At 42.2% G+C, this 21725-nt stretch overlaps 1 protein-coding gene across 2 annotated transcripts in view; it reads right to left on the bottom strand.

Moving 5' to 3' along the window:
• Positions 1-20881, bottom strand: part of samd11 (sterile alpha motif domain containing 11) — a 62873-nt gene extending 41992 nt beyond the window's left edge. For both annotated transcript variants that reach the window (XM_014985848.2, XM_014985849.2), the window contains exons 1-3: positions 19223-20881; positions 18247-18338; positions 3685-3860 (exon numbers count right to left, since the gene is read on the bottom strand). In XM_014985848.2, coding sequence (XP_014841334.2) covers positions 3685-3860; positions 18247-18338; positions 19223-19676 — 722 coding nt within the window. In that variant the 5' untranslated portion in view covers positions 19677-20881. The remainder of the gene's footprint in view (positions 1-3684; positions 3861-18246; positions 18339-19222) is intronic.
• Positions 20882-21725: the final 844 nt, after the last annotated feature.

The following is a 21725-nucleotide window of genomic DNA, read 5'->3' as shown; positions in this document are numbered from 1 at the left end:
CCATGCTAAACTTTTTACTCAAGTAAAATTGGTGTCATGTTTGTGACAGAGATTGAAACAACTATCATGTTAATTTCTACCAATCAGAAATACCAGGACGTTTGGGAGGGTTTTTACCTAGTTTTTAGGTCCTGGAAGGAAGGCATCATCAGCGGCTGCCAGATAATCACCCAGACTGACACAAACTCTAAAAATGGTTCTCCTGGCTCTAGAGTAAGAGGCCAAGAACTTCGAACCGTCCACTCTACAACCATCACATTCAACCCACCACCGTTTCATTGTGACAGTAAACAGTAATTTTGATAAGAGGAAGGAGAAGTGATGCGTCTCTAAAAACTGTGACGTACTTTGATGCTGTGAACCAAAAGGTCAACGCATCGTTTGACTACAGCCATTCAACTCCAGGATCTTCTGATATAATTTATATTAATCTGTGATACCATAAAGAAAAAATACAAAAACCGGCTGCAGCATCTAAACCAAACCAAAGAAAGTTCTCCTCAGCTATGATGTTCTCAGAAGTGACGCCTCCCTCCTCCTACCCTGCGGAGATCCTGTCTACAAACCCTTGAAAAAGTATTCGTACTACCTGACCCGTTTCCAGTTTTGCCTCATTACAACCTCAACTGAGTTTATTGGGAATATAATCTTGAAGGACAATCTCACACAGTCTAAGAGCTGCAAGTCAGAGAGCATCTCTGAACATCACTTTTTGAATCTTGTCAGATTTTTGGTTGGAAATCTGGACTTTGACTGGACCACCCAAACTCATGAGCATGCTTTGATCTAAGCCATTCGCTGAGGCTTCTGCTCTATGTTTACGGTTATTTTCTGGTGGATAGTGAATATCTAACCCAGTCTGAAGTGTTTTTCAACCTCAAAGTGTTTTTTTTTTTCCATCTCCAAATAGACTCTGACCATATTTCCTGTTTTTGACCAGAAAAAAAAAGCATGATGCTGCTACCACCATGGATCTCTGTCTTAGTTTTTGGTCTGTTCTGTTGAAAACAAAACTTCATATGGCTTTCTTATTGCCACCAGTCCATAAAAGTCAGATTGGTAAATAGCACAAGTAGTAGTTGGTAGATACCCTGATCTATGATAGGGAGACATTATTGTGATGCAACGTATTGGTCTCTCACATGAAATCCCAATAAAATACCCCCAGAGTTTCTGGTTGTAATTTGACAAAATTTACAATCTTGCCAAATTTCTTGACTTAATTATCTGGTGGTTTCTATCGCCGAAGACGATGAAACAAATTTATTCAAGAACAAGTGAACCAAACCTAAAAAAGAAATCAATAAAATCTGTAAATAATCTGTGAAAAGAGGACAGACTGACAGAAGGTTTTTTTTCAAAACACATGTCTGACTGATCTAAATGCCTCTTTTATGCTAATTAACCATAAAAGTCAACACTGCAAGTTAGCACTCACTCTAACTTGACTAAAAACAGGAGCGGAGGGAGAGCGCTGGAGCAGCACAAAAGACCCGTTTCTCAGTTAGGAACCGAAAATTGCCATGACATATCTGATGTATGTATTAGAGTACAGTAATAGTAGACAAGTTGTTGCAGCTGAGTGGGTGTGACAGACCTCCCGTCAGCCCCGATGATGTGAGGGAGAGGCAGCACAGATACACTGACACATGTACACAGAGGCCCTGTATTTTTCACATCCATTGACCAAATCCAATTTGTTAAGACCCTTCTACGACTCACTTACGAAGCTGCGGTCAATGGAAATCACATTTTCATGATTGGACATCCCATTATCCTGTTTGTCCAGACCCACGTCGGAGGGATAAAGCCTGGCCCAGACAGATGCCAACGACAGACCGGAGCTACGGCTCCAGCGTGTCCGCCGCCTTTCAAAAGGGTAAAAACCTGATATATTAGTCATAAGTGTTCTTTAAATTCATTATCATCTTAACACGCCAGCGGCACAAGTGTCAGGGGGAGGGGAGGCCCTCTTAAACGAGGTTAGTGGATCCATTTAAAACTTCACAGTTGCTGTGCTGTCCACCGCGTCACACGCAAGCCTCAAGAGAGGGAAAAAACATCCCCCATTTTAACAAGGTTGCACAAGCTGTTTGTGATGCAGATGGGGATTTTCTGAGTTCATCAATGAATGGATTCAGCTTCATATCGGCCAAATATAGCTCATACCCCCAAAAAGAAAAAAAAACTTGTACATGGATGCAATGTGAGTAGAAAATCCACGTGGTAATGATGAAACCATAAATCGAGACAAATTAAAAAGAAATCTACAACCTCATGAGTTTTGGAAGATTGTGTGAGTTTGAACATCATCTCAGGTCTTTGTTTGTACTTCCTCTACTGAGTTGCGCAGCATTTCAGAGGGTAGAGATGAACTCCATCACAGGTACGAATTAATTACACAATCAAACTAAAATTACCCATCTTTAAACCATGTAAAATAGATCATAGTACAACACCAAACATAAAGGTAAGCCATACTAAGAACTCCATCCTGATCAACACCCTCCAATCAAGCTGCTCCCCATCAACACGCAGCTTAAGAAGAAGCAGACCGAAACTCAGCCAAGAAAGATATAAGATTTAAAAAGCAGCAGCATTAACAAATAAACAGCTTCAAGCTTTCAGTAGCTGGTCCAAGCTCAAATTTAGCATGCGTTGTTGAGGCATGACTCCCTCTCTGTCTGAAAAACGAGCCAACTGTACCCAAGTGTTCAGCAAATGGTGCTGATCGAGGATTGTTTGTTTCAGTCTAGCAAGCCAAGCCACCACGTCGTGAGTAGTTTTTAAAAATCTCAGCCCAGCTTTGTGTGCCCACCTTGCAAAACCGTGTTGTAAGGTTTGCTAAAACAATTTGGGTTTTCCTGAACAAGTCAAGACTGTTTTACCCCTTACAAGGACAGTGAGTGATTGTAGTGGCTCCTGCAGCTCATGGCACTAGCAATGTATTTTATCATGTTCAAGGCAAAGCGTCGAGTTTATGAAGAGTTGCCTTTGTGAAAGTTTTATCTCAACACCACCAACTGAAACTTGTTACAAGACAAATGATCAGTGACTCATATCAAAACAGAGAGCAGAAACGCTAACTGAAGTTATCCAGTTCAGCAAACCCCTTTGGATAATAAAGTTAATTGAAAATCGCAGCTGTATGGAAAAGAAAAAGATAAAGTTATGCAGGTTCTAGACATTGGTTTGCGGCATTGTCAAAAATAATCTTTGGATATGTTGGTACAACATAACCTGGGCTTCCTGGAGATGCTATGATAAGGACAAAACAGCTTTACATTTTTAGGAAAAACGAACAGCTATGCTGACATCAGTTCAATGTGTTAAAAGCCACATATTTCAAATACAAATCATGCAATACTGATAGTGTGTCTTATCAGACAGAGACTCTGCATATTTGCTAAATTACTCAGATCAGTGAAGGGGACAAAAAAATCCTGACAGGGGCATTCCTCTATGAGACACAATATTTCTGCTTACAGGCAAAAGGACGAAACCTTTTTAGAAAGTGACGCATGAAATTTACTTCGTATTAATTTTATAAAATAAACAAAACAAAGATGGACAGAACCAAAGCTCCAGAAACGGGAAGCTTTTCAGGAACACAGCTGCCATTTTTCATGTCGAGAAGAAGACATGAAAAGACGGTATTGGCGTCACAACTTAGAGGTGCCTTACCTTTTTCTCATGATATTGTAATGCAAATCCTCCTCCTGCTTGATGTGGGCATGATCCCCGCTGGCCCGCTCGCTGCCTTCGCTGTCGTCACTGCTGAAAATTGAAGCCAGTTCCTTCTTGGGCACCCGGTTGGGCGGAAGAGGGATGGTGCGCTTCTCTGCCAAGCGCCCGCGGTTCTGCAAATCACACACCAGAAGAAAGTTTAGCAAGTTAATCCAGACAACTCAGAAACACGTAGGAAACTTGTTTCATGTATACGAGTGTTGTTTTAAAACGTACAAACAAAAATTAGGTCACCAATATTTTATTGGGATAATAAAGTAATTATTTTTCACAAAATGCGGGCAGCTTCTTTTATCATCTTCATTTTATGGATGATATAAAATTTAAAAAAATCTAAAATGTTTATTAGTAAAGTCACACAAAGTTATTCTGCTCAGCAGCAATTAAATGAGCAGTAAATATATTTGTCAACTTTTCCTTTACAAAGTTCTGGACACTAGTAACGAGAAAAAAATGCTCCAATCTTAAGTATAATTTCATCTAATTGCGTACTGCTATATAAGGTTTTATTTTTCACCCCGTTTCTGATTCCCAATTAGGACAGCTCATGTCTTCTGATAAAACCAAAATAACTCTCTGCATCCTCCTGTTGGCAGATCTCATTTATTCGCTCAACAAACCTAATTTCCTAATAGCGGACGATGATTGGATCAGGCTGTCATGGAGGGTACGAAACGTTCTTTAGGCCATAATCAATTGACACGCGGTTGGTACAAAAGCTCCCATGGCCAATGGCAGATGGCTCCGTTTTGTCCACAAAAAACACTGACAAATTTCACAACACTGATTTGAAAAACAGTGATCATTTTACAATATCAGAAAACTGAGAAACTTATAAGAAATGTATAAATTAATATTAATTGAGAACGATTTTTATGTTTTCGTATGTCATATTAAACTCGGATAGCCATCTGTATTTATGCTGTTTTAAAATAGTACAGCAATGTGGTATGATGTTTTTAATATAATCAGTTCATTTCTCTCTTGAAGTTGCATAGTTCTGGGGCTTTATGGAGCTAAATAATACTAAAAATCCTCATATTTTGAGTATAATTTAATTTAATGCTAACTTCGTTTGTTGGGATTTTATATTGCACCTCGTTTCTATTGTTTTATTGGTTCAGAACTTCATTTGAGCCAGTCGGCTCTTCTGTGACAGATTATAACCTCATATCAAACCAAAATAACTCTTCAGTTTTTATTTACTGAACCAACCAAACTTAATTTCCAAACAGAACACCATGAGTAGATAATTTAAAATGACGTTAAATTATCGGTTGTCAAAGTGGGTACGAAACGTCCTTCAGACGCGTACTGGTTGATAAATGGTCAGCACAAAATGTCCCATGGCAGACAGTTTCAATTTGCTCACACACACAAAAAAAATCTGTCTATTACCCAGAATCACAAAAGTACAGTGTCATTCGGTTTAGGAGATATAAAAAATAAACTGCTAGGATGCCCAAATAAATGTAAATAAAATTGGGAAATGAGGTTATCTGTATTTATTTATCTGTATTGTAATATGACAGGATTTTCTTCCTTCTCCTTTTGTTTGAATTTGTAAGTGAACACTGATGTATGTAAGTGGCATTTAAAAAAAGAAAACATGTACATTCTCTGAATCAGCTCACATTAATGCATCAGTGTTTTACACTTTAAATCAAATGGTCGGGGTTTTATACACAGAGCATTTTGATTATAGCTGCCAGAATTAGAGAAAAGAGATTTAGTCGAGTGTGGCCCTGGGGGAGCACCAGAGTAAAGCTGGGTGACCTTTAATGTGACCTAAAGAGGTCAGTGCAGATTACCGTGGTGCCATCGGGGAGGAAAAAGGCGAACAGGGGCAGGAATGGGAGCAAAGGGAAAAACTTAGCTGAGAGGAGCGGGAGATGCTGGGAGTAAAGAAGAATGAGTCAGAAATTGGAGAAGAGCAAAGGAACAATAGGCTGAAAGGACAAGCTAACACAGGAGAGAAGGCGAGCAGATGTGGGTTTGTACAGGAGGAGAGAGCAGATGAGAGAAAGTACAGAAATAAAGGAGAATGTGGAGGGTCGAACATTAAAGAGAGAGCACTTCGAAGTAGGAGCGCCTTGTCCAGTGTGGGAGACTGGACTTGGATTGGAAACTATATTCTCTTTCACTCTCTGTGCCTACATCACTGCTCTCGCTCCCGGTCGCCTTCGAGCCCTCCAGCTATCCCTTCCACCACACGCAACCCCACACTCCTCCACTCCTTCCTCGCTCCATCCATCCATCCCAGGAGGAGCGGTAGCTTGAGTGGCAGGCGGGGGCAGGAGGAGGGATATGGGGGGGGGGCTCCTAGCCAAAAGGCAAACAGGTGCAGCCCCTCTGGAGTATCTCAAATGGCAGACATTAAAACAAGTTGGGGGAGCAGAGAAAGATGAAAACATCCCTTAGGATGTGCAGGCCACAGGGTTCTGCACATTGCTTTCCTTTTTCTGCTTTGCCAGGAAAGAGATTTTTTTGCCTTTCTTTTACTTTATTGCAGTATGTTACTGCTGGTGGGTTTACACAAGTTGTACTCCGGCGTCTAAGGATACCGGTTTTACTTCCTGACACCACAGGTCCGTCCTAGCAGTAGCAGGAAGGATCTGCCACTGCTAGGAAGCCCAAACAGGACAACAGAAGAGGTAAACAGCGACAGAACATCACTTCCGAGCAAATGAGGACTTCTGGTCAAGACCAAATTTCTTCACACTGTCAGGAAAAAAACACTCAAGTACACATGTGAACTTTAAACTCCACATCCGCAGATGTGAAAGTGCATAAACTCTTTCTCACAACTGTTCAGGTTCCTTAAAATTCCCCTCCAAAGCAGAGGGGCTTTACTTGGAGCAAGCATGCGATGCAGTGCATACAAGAATAGCTATTCTAAGCGTAGTCGTGACTGCGCCTGAGTGTGTGTGTGTGTGTGTGTGTGTGTGTGTGTGTGTGTGTGTGTGTGTGTGTGCGTGCATGCGTGCGTGCGCGTGCGTCTGCGTGTGTGCGTGCGGAGACAACCACCCACATGGCCGTGACATACCCAGGCTGACAGCCCCCATCCCTTCCTCCCTCCTCCCGGAAAGCCCCAATCCTTTCTTTAGTGGCACTGACGCAGAACCGGGGGTGAGCTCCCACTGCTTCCGGCAACACTTCCGTAGCACGGAGGAGGGCTCTCCGAAACAAAAACATGAAGCAGAACACACCCCTGGCGGCCCACGCAGGCGTGCTTGAAGGAAGAGCGCCGAGCATGTGCACGCACAAACACACGGGGGTGCTTGCTGAGCCCGAGCAACCTTGCTGTGTGTGTGGTCAACCTCCTTTCAGCCATGGAAAAAAGTCTCTCATAAAAGTCCCACTAAAAGCACCTCTATGAATATCGCCTCCCACGCTTTCAGTCTGACAGTCAAGCAGCCAAGAAATATATCTGGGCTTCACGTTTAGATGCCAAAAAGAAAAAGAGAAACACATCCATACAGAGGTACATGCACGGAGACACACAAGATAACACGGATCCAAACAGCCTCAACAATTAAACTGAATATGCAATACGGGACAATTATGAAACAATATTTAAACCAACTAAAACATTTTAGACAATTAGCCACATGGGCTTGTTATAATTTACAACCTACTCTGAAGATATGCACTCTATATTAATCAGCCAATCTGATTTTTAGCTCATTGTTCATAAGTATTCTGTACTAATCTGTGTATGAAGTGACAACAAACACACCAGATCTAACCATTTCAGTACATTTTCACCGTCTCCTCCACGGCTCCTTAACCCTGTAAGTACTAAACAGATCATCGGACATCCAGCCAAATTTGCAGTACCGTAATTCCACCACACTTTGCGCCATCTGAAAAATTCCAACTGTTTCTGGCGCTTTCCAGCAAATATCGGGTTATTATGGTAGTTTCGGGGAGTGAAATTAATATGAAGGGTGCACTTGTAATAGACGGTAAAGTCCGAAAATAGCTTGCTAGATATTGAAAGTTCCAGTTGTTATAGATAAATGGGCAAACATATTTACACACAGGACATTTAAAGAACTGCGTACAATTAAAAATCCAGGCAGAGATTTTAAATTGAGATCATAAAGGGTTAAATATGTAAGTGCTGGACTCTCCGATTGGCCTAAATAAACACGTCATACTGCAGCACAATGGCATCCCAGAAAGTTGAATAAAAGCATTTTTAACATGACCCTGAAGTGTCACATTTAAGATACGTCTGGTCTGAATGCATCATCTCCTGTGTGGATGAATCATCTTACTTTACAATTTATGACTTCAGGATGAATCATCCTACTTTACAATTTACAGATTCAGAAGGATTTTTACAAGAATCTATGATTACTTTAACCAATGCAGCGTTTGATGTGTTAACTCTGAAATGTGAGCCTTTCGTTGCACATTGAAAACCTTGAACACAAACAGGGGATAGCATGCTAGCTATCGTGATAGGCTGTTTACAGCTAAGTCAGTTCCTAAGTTAAATCGTTATGACAGGAAAACAAATTGAATTTTTCTTATAAGTTCTGTAATGTGATGTGAACATGTGATCTTTTGACATTTAAATTAACAGATTTGCAGATGATACTGTGTTTTACTAGCAAAAAGAAAGTATTAAGATTATGCTGTGTAAATGCTTCAATCCCTCCCTCATGACTCATGTCTGCAGAAAATGTGTTCGATGTGAGCCAACAAAAGCACACAAAGGCCGGTCATGGTCACAAATTTTGCTGGACGGTGAATTATCCCAGAACTTATTGCGATAAACGATAATATTGCTGTTTTGAGACCATTTTCAAGCAATATGGTAGTAATAATGGGATAATAATCCAAGAACACATTCTGAAGAATCAAACTGGAACTGGAAGACATTTGAAATATTGAAAAATAAAGAAAGAAAACAACAGAAACAATAAATAGAATGATTTATGAAGTCTCTGTAAACAAAATTATCATTCAAACAAAAGGCTGGTTGAAACCAGAGCACCAAACTGAAGTCTTTTATCATTCAGCTTTTGGTAAAAAGAAAGAGAAAAGAGAAAATGATAAATCAAGCAAATGAAAATGATTGAGTTTCTTTCAATTTCTCATGCAATTAATTGATGTATTGTTTATTGTGACATGCCGAGGCATATAACAATAATAATAACTTATTGTATCAAATACTTTTTTGTTGTCAGCTCTCTCTTAAAGTGCTCAATGGTCTGTGGCATTCTCACAGAGAAAAAAACAACAGACGTGTTGCAATTCACTCCTGAACCATGACTCAGTGTGTTTTGATTCAACAGAAAGCAATTGGATATGATAAAATTGATGAGGATGGAAGACACTATGGTGTTATACTGAATGAGAATCATTACTAAACAAAGAAAATCTGTTTCTGCCCCAGCGTATCAGGCTAGTAGGAGTCCACAAGTACTGAAACTATTGGCCACAGTGCAGTGTTAAAAATATGTATTTATAAATAGAAAAATGTCACCGTTTTCAACCTACATAGAGGTTTAATGTGCCACACTGCTGCTGCAGTTCTCCTCCCACACAATAGGTGTTGCTACTGAAGACAATAATGCTGCTATGGCAGCAACCTCTCAGTCAATATGAAACAGACTCTTCTATACTATAGACCACTAGCAGCAGGAAGGATTTTTAATAAACACTTACTCTTATACATGTCAACATTTTAGTTCTCAATAGGAAAAAAGACATGTGCAAGTAAGAGCTTAAAAAACAGAGACTGAAACTTCACAAAATCTGATGGGTGCATTTCTAATAACTACGCATCCTGATATCAATGATCAGTTTTACTAACTAAGCAGGTTCAATCACAGCTTAAATAATTGTAAATGTACAGATTCAGTTTTGTGGGAGGAGGAGTGTAATAGTACTAACGGACAAAGTCTCAGCAATAAAAATTATTGCTCTTGCAGTACAGATAGAAAACTTAAGAAAGAAGTGGTAACGTTTGTGCAGGAATATGAAATCAACTTATTTTTTAAGACATAAGGAAGTGAACCAATGCAGACATACATAAACTTTAGTTCAGATGTTAAATATTCCAACAACAGGTGGGGATTCTTTTATGTATTAATGTTTTGAAATAATTTTTGGCTCTACTTTGAAATAACTAGGAAAGATGGTTGTTACAAAGCGGCACTTTGTCACTCATTTGAAGAGTTTAGTAAAGATGTGGAACAAAAGGTCACAGAAAATTAAAATGAGGAAAAAGGTTACATTTTTCGGTTCTTCATTATTCTATACCTATAGGAATATTGTTCTCTAAGTAGAGATACACAACATATACAACATACATTTCTGTCGTGGCGATGTTGCTAAGGCGTCCTTTTGCAGCAGGAGAACATTTTAAAGCCAACAAAATGCTTTTCAGACAAAGAAAGACGTCAACAGAAGCCAGGCCAGCGAGGGTGTTTTTCTGTTCAAGGAGACATCATAAGCTTTCCCTCAAAATTTTCTTCAGACTTTTAAATGAGCTCTTGGTGGAAAAGTGAACTAATGAGTGTGTTACTTTTTTTTTTCCCTCCCTCTCTTTCTCCTTGCGTTATTTCCTGAAAGGTGCAGTAGCCCGCCGCTGGCTCCAGCTAGCGTGAGCAAGCACACACCCACACGCACACAGCAGTAGCTGCCCGTGACATTCCTGCAGCTGCGCCGCTCTCTCCCAGCCTCACACGCGCCCCCCCGGCAATCTCCCTGGGGGACGAATGCCTAATGAGTCACGCGCCTGTCTGCCGTTACCTCGCAGCCTGTGTGTGTGTGTTTGTGTGTGTGTGTGGAGGCAGGATGGCGGGCCGACTTGGCGCGAGCACTGGGGGGAAAAGGGAGGGGGCGAATGAGGGATGGAGATGGAGGGAGGGAGGGAGCGTGAGGACGGTGGGAGAGGGAGTAGAGGCGGTCATTACAGCGATAACCTAAGAGCTTTGAAACAGGGCCAAAACAAACTATTACTTTGCCGTGAGTAAAAATCCTCCAATGTCTAAAACTCCCAACTCTTCTTTGGCCAAATTCCCCGCCGTCTTTATCACAAAATAAAACGTATGGACAAGACATTTTCACAGGTTAGCGTATGAAAAACGGGATTTTGATTCGTGTTTGTGAGCGTTTGGACAACGTGAGAGCAGTCAGCAGGCAAACATGACCTGCTGTAACCTTGCTACTGTGAATAATCAGATTAAGTAATGGTTTGATTTGAGTATTAACAAGGTTCACAGTAAACAGATTTTCCCAGAAACTCAATCAAGACATTTATTTTATTCAATGTGAGCATAATGTCAGAGAAAATAAGCAATATTAGAAAATCAAAAGGAAAAGTCAGAATAACAGTAATAATGGCGGCTAAGCTGAACTGGATGACTCTTCTGGTGACCGTCCAGAGACAATGGAAGCAAAAGAGAACAGCACACTATACCGTACAGGCCACAGAAAAGCTTGAAATCCGCCTCTTTGGTTATAGTCAAATCATATGTGAATAGCTAAAACAAACTTGACAAGCAACTGGTGAAAAAATGCAAACAGAAGCCTCATGGTTCTGAGCTACTGGTGGCCAGTAAGTCCTGTTTGCTTCTGTACCTGAGAAACAAATCACATCCTTTGTGTTTTTAATAGATTTAAATGTCAATAAATTGGACCTGAAACTGGTTTGGGTGCAGTTGTTAGCTGTGTTACCTCGTAAAAAAGGTCCTGTGATGTAAATCCCAGCCAGGGCCTTTTTGTTCATAGTTTGCATGATCTTCCATTGCATGCATGGGTTCTTTCTGGGTATTAGGTTAATTGTGCACTTTTAATTACCCTGACATGTGTGTGCGCGCAAGCGCTATTATTAGTTCTGTGTGTCTCTGTGTTGCTTGTGAAAGGCTTTCAAACTTGTAAAATAAAAATTATTTACTTGAAATAATATTTTTTTATATATATTGGCATTCCCCTTTTTACATAATTTCCCAAAAGCACGTCTTTTTAACTTGCATTAATCGGCATTTTATATCTACTGTTGATCGGTTCAAACTTCTTTTGTTACTGTAGTACGATCCATCAACCATCTGCTGTTTCCTACAGAGACACTTCAGCATTGACTTATGGGTTTAATGTCCATCTATCAGCCTGTTGGAGTTTCTTCCATATATCCCAAAGAAATAAAACTAAATATCTATCGACTTTTTGAACAATGTAACGTAATGTGATCCCACCAATCTGAAAAGCTACAAAGGTGAAGCTAGCGAGCTTTTTATCTAAGGCAGTGTATGCTTAAACTTCACATAAATGAAAGGCAGAAACACACAGGCGGTGGTATGAAATTCAAGCTTGATGTTTAAGTGTGTGATGCATTTTAGTCTTTCATACTGCAAAAAGAAAAAGGTGCCACTTCATAGACACAACAATTAGTCGACCACGTGATTACGTACCGATGCTTCATGAGGTAAAAATGGATAACAGCATGTGTGATGAACAAACAGACTATGGGCAACACTTGGTTGTTGAAGACCATGTGTGAGAAGGGAAAAAAAAAAAAAGTGAGAAGCACTGTAGGGCAAACAGGCATGCGACCAAGACCCACGCCTCGCACACACAAGGAAGGGCGCGCACACGCTCACGCAGACACACCAACACGCGTGCTCTCCTGCACACTCAGCCCCCACGCGCTGAGCCGAGCGGGCAGTTGCAGCCCAGTGGAGCGGCACAAGGCGGGGGGCGGGGAGGAGGAGGGGGGGCTGGTTCGAGGGAGGGGAGGGCGAGGGGCGGCGAGGTGGAGGCGAGGCTGCCGGCTCGGCGCTGGGAGGTCAGTGCCGGTGCAGTCAGGCGTGCAAGCGCGCCTCTTGCTCTCCCCCTTCCCTCTTGTTTCTTTCCTCCCTTATTCTATCGGTGTGTGTGCGAGCGTTTGTGTGTGTGTGCGTGAGTGTGTGTGTGCCTCCTCACTGAGTTTGCCAGAGGAAGGCTTCAGACAGGTAACCACTGTGCCATTCCTTTCCCCCTTAGCTAACCAGGGAAGGACGAGCCAAGAGAGACGACGCTTGATAAAGGTTGAAAAGTGTTCAAATTGATCTCGTCGCGTAGAAAGGTCTTCATTAAAGTTCAGCAATTTAGAAATCAGCTCATAAAGGCAAGATAATTACACAGATTTGCTGTCTGATCTTCAGAGAAGCAGCAGATAACCTCAGCCACGGCTTTAAGGGAGAAGACCAAAACTTCACCAAATGAAGCAACTGAAATTATGGAAAATTCCCAATCTAGTCGCAGCCTGTTATCCTCCCATACTTAAGTGAGTTTCTGAATGTACTGATTAATGTGCGAAATGTGGAAGATTGACATAACAGGCCTGCTGGTGTACATCTGCGGTGGCAGAAAGCAGCCAAAACTATCAGTGGAAATCACATGCCGAAAGAGGCTAGCACATATTTCTCCACACACCACACACAGATGTTGGGGAGGCGGCTTTTCAACAGACACCGCCATGGGCGTCATCGCGATAAACCACATTAGGCTAATAGACAGATGCTCCGGCATATTTGAGCCATATTTTAGCAGAGTGCACACCCAAACGCTCACACTCGCATCAATCACATCAGTGCACTCGCACGGTGTCACACGGAGCATGCAAATAGAGACAACATCTTCTAGCACGGAGAAGGACGCTTACCGACGCTAACGGCTAACCTTTTTTTTTTTTTTTTTAATAATTCTGAGTTAATAATTCATACGCAGGAAGTCTCGCACACGTTCAGACTAAACTGTGTGAAGCAGAGGACTAATTTGTCCAATCGAGACACACAACGAACGTGCATATTTATATTTGGTAACACTACGGTTCTACAGTCAGTAAATACTAATGTGCTGCTGTTACCATGGCACCGCTGGATCAACAACGGAAACAAAGCAACAAAAGATCCGCAAAGCAGATGGACTCTCTCCACAGCTGACTCCATCACGCAGGGTGCCTTGCAAAGAGTTTTCAAACACCTCAAACTTTTTCATATCAGATCTATCTGTGTCAAGTATTGCTTTAGATTGTAAATTCACAAAGTATGGACTTTGATTAGACCATTTCCTTTAGCCTTCCTATTTTAAACTTGACTGTAGGTTTAGGGTCATTGCCATACTGGAAGAGAAACTTCTGCCGCAATCATTTTACCTCTTAAAAGGTTTACTGAAATTACCTCCACCCACTAGCTCCCCACAGTATGATGCTGCCACCACCATGTTTCGCCATTGGTTCAGGGTGATTTCGACCACACACAGCCTTTTGAACATATGTGGTCTAGAAAGTTACGTTTTTGTCTTATCTGAACACCTTCTTCTAAGTCTTTGTTGTGTTTTCATGGTTTTCTTTCATCAATTACTTTCCTCCTACTCTTCTTAAAAGCCCAAATTAGTGGGATGCACAACTAAAACCTGTCCTGTGAACAGATTCTCTGTAGATCTATCCAACTCCCAAATACCAATAAAATGAAGCATGAAGTCCGAGATTGTGACATGACCAAATGTGAAAAAAATAATCAGCGGATATAATTTTTTTTTTTTTTTTTTGTTCTTTTTTTTTTGCAAGACTCTGAAACATCAGCAATCATCTGTAATTTCACTGATTATAACAAATGCTCATGACGAAAAATATGTTGCGATAGACTGAAAGTTCAGGAGCAAAAAAAAAAAAAAAAAACGTGTCTGACGTGTTATGATTGTGTGTTTGCAGTGAGTTTAATTCCACTTTGCCAAGAGGAGCCCTTGATTGAAGGAGGTCTTTACGAGCCGGAGGAGGGGAGCGCAATTTCCTCCCGGCCTCCGCCAGTTCCGCTGAAATAACAGAGCAGAGGAAGCCCAGCTCCCCCGGGACGAGACACACACACGGACACACTGATGCACACGCAAGCCCGACAAGGCGGCCAGCACTGGACTTACAACAATCATACACAAAGACACACCTACAAGGCAACCCAGACTTACGAACAGACAAAAACTCAGACAAACCGCCAACTTGTGATAGAATAATATGTTGAAAGGTCAACCAGAGGTAAAGATGAATCACCTACATGTGCACCATAATACGCTGGAATGTTATCAAAAGTTAATTTACTTCAATAATTAAATTCCATGAATGAAACGTTTAGATTCATCACACAGAAAGTGATAATACTTCACAGATTTATTTATGGGGATTTTGCCGCTTCTAGCTACAGAAACCCAAAAATTCAGGTTCACAGAACATTAGAACATTAGAAATGGAAAAAAAAATCCTCACAGAAAAGTCTCCACAAGGAGCATAAGGCACAAAAGATAAATGCTACAAATACAGCTTTTCCACATGGTGCAAGCAAGCAGAATACTAACAGAAAGTTGAGTGGAAGGGAAAAGCATAGAAGAAACCTCATTAAAGTGTTTTGAGGAGAACCACAAGAAGGGAGATGCTGCTGGAGTCAGAGCTTTAAGACGTGTTGCATCCCTTTTGTAAAGCTTATGATCAGAAACATCTTGACAAAGTCCTCTTTACTGAGTAAATTTAGCATATTATTGGATTTAAAGCTTCCAGCGATTGGAGCAAGAGAGAGACAGAATCTAAGGTGCTTCAGATTTTTGCAGTTTTCGCAACAAAAAAAAAGTTTGGGAGCAGAGGTAGACTGGGAAATGTGACTCTCATAATAACAACACATTTAGCAACAAATATTTAAAAAGTGGCTGAATTTGGACTTACAGCAAACACAAACGCCACATAATGAGTAGACTGTCCACCTTATCACCTCTTCTTAAAACTTTTTCTGCTGCACTAAACAAGAACTGCCAGCTAATATATGGGAGGCATAGAGAGTCTGAAGGTTTTATACTTAAATAGTCAACCAATAGCTACTGCAGTCCAGTAAGTTTGTCGCACTACTGTACTGCGCAACAAACAGTTGCATACAGTAATAACAATAAATTTAGGTTACATTGTGCAACCCTGCTGAAAACCGTCAGAAAGAGGCTGTTTTAATTTTCCAGCAGGATTTCCAGCCCACACAGCCAAAAGTATTAACACCTGCTACAATGACCAAGGTAGCAGAGTGATTGTCCTGCCAGCGAACTTTCCAGAACCCTACAGAGAATCTCTATTTTCAATAGAAAAAGGAGGAGCACCACACTAAACAACGACGACGAGCTGAAGGCCGCCATTACAGCAACCTGGACTTCCTTTACACCTGAGCAGAGGTGATCGCCTCCATGCCACGCCGCACTGATGCAGTAATTTATTAGCTGTAAGCCATAATCAGCCAAATTAACAGAAATAAACGTCTGACATGCATCACTCTCCGTGTACGACTTTACAACACAAAGCAGCGCCACCGTTTACCTAAATTACTGCAATAAATAAACTCTTTTTTTAATTTATCCTAGCCTGATTTCATTGTCGAATCCAAGTAATCAGAGTTCCCTGCATTTCTGAACTCTTCGGCAAGTTTGTGTCGTGATGAGCAGCTTGTGGGCAGGCAGGTGAAACCTCTTCCCAACAGCTGCTGCACTTTATGATCGCTTGCCTCATGCCTATAAGCGAAACAAGATCACTCAAAGTTCAGCCGTCAAACTTTCAAAATAAATGTCGGCATGAGGTAATTTGTGTCAGTAGGCAGGCCCGTGTGTGTGCGTGCTCGTGTGTGTGTGTGTGGGTGTGCGTTAGAGCTCATCAGCGAGGGAGTGCTGCTGCTGCAGCCATGCCCTGAGGGGAGTCAGTCAGTGGGGAGAGAGGAGAGACGCCAGTACAGGCCATACAAGTCCCGCTGCCTTACCTCCTCCGCCTAACCCTCACTGCCTCGCATGGACCTGCCAACATGTGCGTCAGTGTGTGTGTGTGTGTGTGTGTGTGTGTGTGTGTGTGTGTGTGTGTGTGTGTGTGTGTGTGTGTGTGTCAGGGTAATATTAACTTGGTGGGTTAGGCTTTAGGCTTCGCCACCACACAAGGAGAGGGAGAGCAGGAGAAAAAGACTGCAACAACAACAACCTTAAGGCTCTCATATCTCTGCTTACGTAAGTAACAAAGTTTTCTCCGTCACGACTGTAATTGAAGTGGAACTGCACAAGCCACGGCAGGCCAAAAAAACCAATCACTCTCAAATCTGTAATGAGCCTAAACATAAGCGAGCACACTCAGCGCCTCAAAATAATAAGACCCCCGTCGATCTTGCGTAATTTGTTTTGGCTGAAGCCCTTCCGTTAAGGCGCAGGTCTCCGTTGTTGGCTGAAAGAAATGTCACCAGTTTTACCTATATCACTCAAACACCTCCGGCTTATCAAAACCGCCTTTGCCTTGCGTGCCTCGCACACAATAATCAGCGGTAGCCATGCTCAGTAGCTCGCTAAGCCTCTTACACCCTTCCCTCAAGATTAGTGCTTGGGAGCGACGACAGATGCGCTCCGTGGTGATAAAAACACACACACACACACACACACACAGTCGGCTGCACCTGTGTGAACAGATTTGACGGCGTGCTTGCTCAAAGCTGACACACAGACGCACAGAAGGAGAAAAAAAAAAAAAAAAAAACCAGAGCGCGGTGATGCCATAATCGTGACACACCTGCAAGGCCTCAAGGTTTGGCTCGGCGCCCTGGTTCAAGCCCCCGAGGAAAGAGCTAGGCAAACAAGAGTTCAACGGCGGACAGGTGAGGAGGAAGAGGATTCAGTCAGGCTGAAATGAGTCTGACCAACAATATGTCTAACGTCTAGGGAGAGTAATTGGCAGCTCGGCGCCTTCAACTAAAGAGCTTTTCAATGCGGAAAAGATGAGAGTGGATCTGATGTTCACGCTGAGAAAAATCACCATCAAAGTTGGCGTGTGAGCCTGTGGGGTCCTCACCATGAGGGGTAAAAGAGCCGCAGCTTCCACATGTTCACACACAAATCACTCTGAGAAACATCACCAAGACTGGTCCAACTTTTAAACAAGCTAAACATCCTTTAAAAAGTTGTAGCAATATTAAATCAGTCAGTAGTGTGTGAAACAGATTTAGAGGATCTCTGATTTTTAGCTGTAAAAGGATTGATGTGAATCAATACGAAATGAAAAACCATTTGCTTAGATATTGCCAAATCTTGACCTCATCTATGGAATCAGATCCACATATATACAACCATATTGAATCTAATCTCAATCTAATTCACTCTAAAGCATAAATTCACATTCAGATTCAATTAAAAACAATCCAATTGGTGGAGTTCTCCATCTAACGAAGTTGGACCAATCCCACACACAAACATTTTGTCTTTATTTCCAGTGAAGTAAAAAAAAATAATTAAAACAAACAAGTGTTTTGACCCTAAATAACTGCGTTGTATCAATAAATGTTCTGTTTTGTACTGATTTTCCTTCGTAGGAGGCTGCATGACCCTCACTCAGCAAACCTTTAACCGTTTTTACTCTTAACACAAAAGTAGCATTTGTGTTTCGATAAAATAAATAAAAGCAGCAAGTATGAAGAAAGGTCTGAGATGACGCTGCAGCAGCATTCTTACCACTGGAGACGAAATCCGGCAGCCAGGACAGTCACAAATCGGAGGGTGCACCTGTAAGATTCCTTTGGACATGAGAGTCTTGAGACTTTTTCCTGAAAACCAAGAGAGATGCACTTCAGTGGACATTTAGGAAGGAGTCAACATTTCTCCTCTGTCTCATATGACATTAACAGTTCAGGCTTTTCACATCTCCTGTAGATGAACTGAGCATATACTCAGTTAAGTTCCAAGATAATTGTACCCACTGCCCAGTGTGGGCTGCTAACGAGACTACTGTCATCTGTCCATAAGAACTGATATAACTAACTATTAGGCTAGCAGTTTGGACCTGGGGGCGCCATCCCTCCCCCGCACGCACACACATCTTAATGCGTCCTGCCTCTGCCTGTTTGTGTAAGAAAGAGTGCAAAAAAACTGGACGCAAATACACTAGAAAATGCATCCAAACAAGGCAAGATAACAATAACACAACAGAATGACAGCTGGTCAGATTATTTAAGAGCTAAAGTACCGAACTCCAGCTAAATTCATCCACAACAGCAGCTATGAAATTGCTTGGAACACGTGTAAATGTGTCTAAAGTTACTTTAAATCCAGCATAAACTGCGTAAAGGCATCAACTCCCAAGCAGGACTCCACGATCCATCCCGCCAAAAACATTCAGTAAATATTTTTTATTTTTTTTAAATGCAGAGTGTCTTAATTTGCATCTATGTCTTACTTCCACCTCATCCCATCCAGATGCCCCGGTCTGGTGAGCGATCGCAGCCCAAAGTCTGTGTCAAAGCCTCGGAGGGAGTGTGGAGGCTACCCATGCGCCTTTTACCCATCTGTCTCCTTACGCACTGACGGCTGTAACCCTTTCACTCCAAAACCCAGCTCGCTTCGCGCAGAGTGGACTCCCTGAAGCTTTAAAGTGATGATAAAAAAATGTTTTCCTCCCCACAATATGAATGAAAGTTAGTGCCGCTCTTACCTTTGTGTCTAATGCTCCGCTTCCAGTCTTTGGCAGTCTCCCGTCCACTAACAAACTGGAACTCGTTGGGGGTGAGCCACTCGCCCCTGTATTTTATCGAGGGTCCCTTACTGCCCTGACACAGTTTGTTGATATAAAGCAAAGCCTTGTTCTCGCCGCACTCCACCTCGATGCACGGCTCCCCGTTGTCGAAGAAGGGCTGAAAGTCCGGGATGGAGGAGAACCTCTCCAGCATCAAGTCGTCCGTGTGGTGGTGGAGGTGCTGGTGATGCAGCGCCGAGTCGTGGAGCCCCAAGTACGCGCGGTGATGGGCGAAAATGTGCTCGTAAGGCGGCGGGTGCGGGGTCACCACGGGGATGGCGGTGGCATTTAAAGGGGCCAGGTATTCGGACTGGTTGAAGGCGGTCAGAGCCATGTCGTCTCCATCCAGCCGCTCCTTCTTGATGGCAGGCATGTTAGTGGGAGCCGAGCGCCGGGAACGAGTGAGAAGCTGCGCGCCCGATCCAACTTGAGCGTCCTCCTGGCGTGCAAGCGGGGCTGAGCCAGACTGGAAGACGCGCCGCTCGGTTTTACGCAGAGGAGCCCCCGTGTCGCCGTGAGAGAGCGGTCTGCTGAAGTTGCCGGATAGATTCCCATTCAGTAGTTTCCAGCTCGCAGCGGCAGCGTCGCAGCTCTCCTACCTCCCACATTTAATCTCGCTCGCTCTGCTAATACCCGACATGCTGGGAAGCCCTGAGCCACTTACATTAGGTTAGATCACCACTGCTCAGAGTGACTCGTCCTATCACATTTGGGTAAAAATTAAAAGATTTTTTTATATATTATGATTATAACGAGGCGAAATTTAAATAAACCCAGACCAATTACTTCCAAGGGCAAGTAAGGAGTTTTATATATATGACCAGTATTCAGTTTCACAGCTGATCTAAAAAATAAAAAAATAAAAATTTAAAATTTAAATAAAAATTAAATAAACCACATTGCCACACGTTTTCAATCAGAAACCAAACTCAAACTGAGAATTTTTTTTTTTTGCGTCATTAATGCCGCTGTAAGTTTAGAAAGAGTTGTTGAGATTCAGACTGCTGGGTGTTGCTGAAGTCACGCTGAAGTTCACAGACCCAGACCAAACAAGATTTGCACTCTCCGCCGCTTCTCAACTTGGCCCATTTAAACAGCGGAGGCTTGGCGAGAGCGCGGCGCAGGAAGGAAGGAGAGGGGGGCGGGAAGGAGGCCTGCGAGGGACGGCGCTTCAGCGACAAAAAAAAAAAAGAAAGAAAAAAAAAAGCATGCAGGAACCGTGAACTGGGAGCATGAGGAAGTATAACCTGCCACGAACTCAACAGATTAAAAAGAAACAAGCTAACGGTTTCATTTCCATCTACAGCCACTGTTCAGCATCAATGAACAGAAATATTCTGTAAAACTAGTCAAAAAGAGTTTAGTTTATGTTGCAGGTATAAGTGACATCAGCTCAAACTGGGATTTTTATTGACTTTGACACAATAATTTCAGCAGGCGCCAGAACTGAGAGCAAAAGTATGATTATCTACATAGGACATCATTATATATAAAGGCTGAAAAATATACATACAACGCGTTAATGTTTGGATGATTAGACAATTGAAGAAACCACAAGCTTTTTGCAGTTTCAGTGAATTTTACCCATCTTTTTCTGGCACAGTCCACAGATTTTCAATATCGCCAAGTCAGGGCCTTTGGTTTAGCCTTCTTTCGTCATTTCAAAACCAGTTCTCATGTGTCTGGAAAGATTGCACACCCAACAAGTATCAATCATCTTACCCAAACTCTCCTCCTCAACAGAAAGGAAATATGTTTAGGATCCACCAATGGCTCTTTTCACTAGCTCCTACTAGCTGCCTTATAAGTGTTTTTGATCACCTAGTTCCTCCTTTTTTGCACCTCCTTTGCTGGGGTTTGAACCGTGTTGAGTCAGGCTGAAAACCCAACATCAGAAGACTATTGGTCACAAGTAGAGAGAATTGTTGTGTCACAAGAGTGACTCTGTTGATGGCTTCTTACAGGTACAAGTGAACACAAAAACAAAGTCATGAGGAGCTTAAAAAGCTGCAGCGCCATTACCGGACCATCAAGGACCACAACGAATGGTTCAAACCAAAAAACAAAATGGAAGTGGTACGACCAAATAGCATTTACAGGCACTGATCAGCAAGCAAAGTTGATTTGACTCTGTCCTTGAGTTACTGGATTCCACAATGGATGATGGCGAGTCCTGAACAGAAAGCTGCAATCTTACAGTTCAAAGTAAAGTTACTTTAAGATGAACATGAGCTTAGAAGGTGGCGGCCAAAAAAAACAGTCCTTTCTTCAAATTGGATGCCTGCAAGTTAGTTTGGAATGTGTAATTCCCCACAAGGATAAACCAGATGCCTTTTGGAAAAAGGTTTTATGATTTGATGAGACAAGCATTCAGATATTTGGCACAGAAAAGATTTTGTACAGGTAGCTCAAACTTGGACAA

This window comes from Poecilia mexicana, unplaced genomic scaffold (assembly GCF_051168715.1).
Source record: "Poecilia mexicana isolate PSO_F unplaced genomic scaffold, ASM5116871v1 scaffold_7, whole genome shotgun sequence".
Classification (NCBI taxonomy): Eukaryota; Metazoa; Chordata; class Actinopteri; order Cyprinodontiformes; family Poeciliidae; genus Poecilia; species Poecilia mexicana.
The sequence above is the reverse complement of the archived record's forward strand: the minus strand, read 5'-3'. Positions and strand labels throughout refer to the sequence as shown.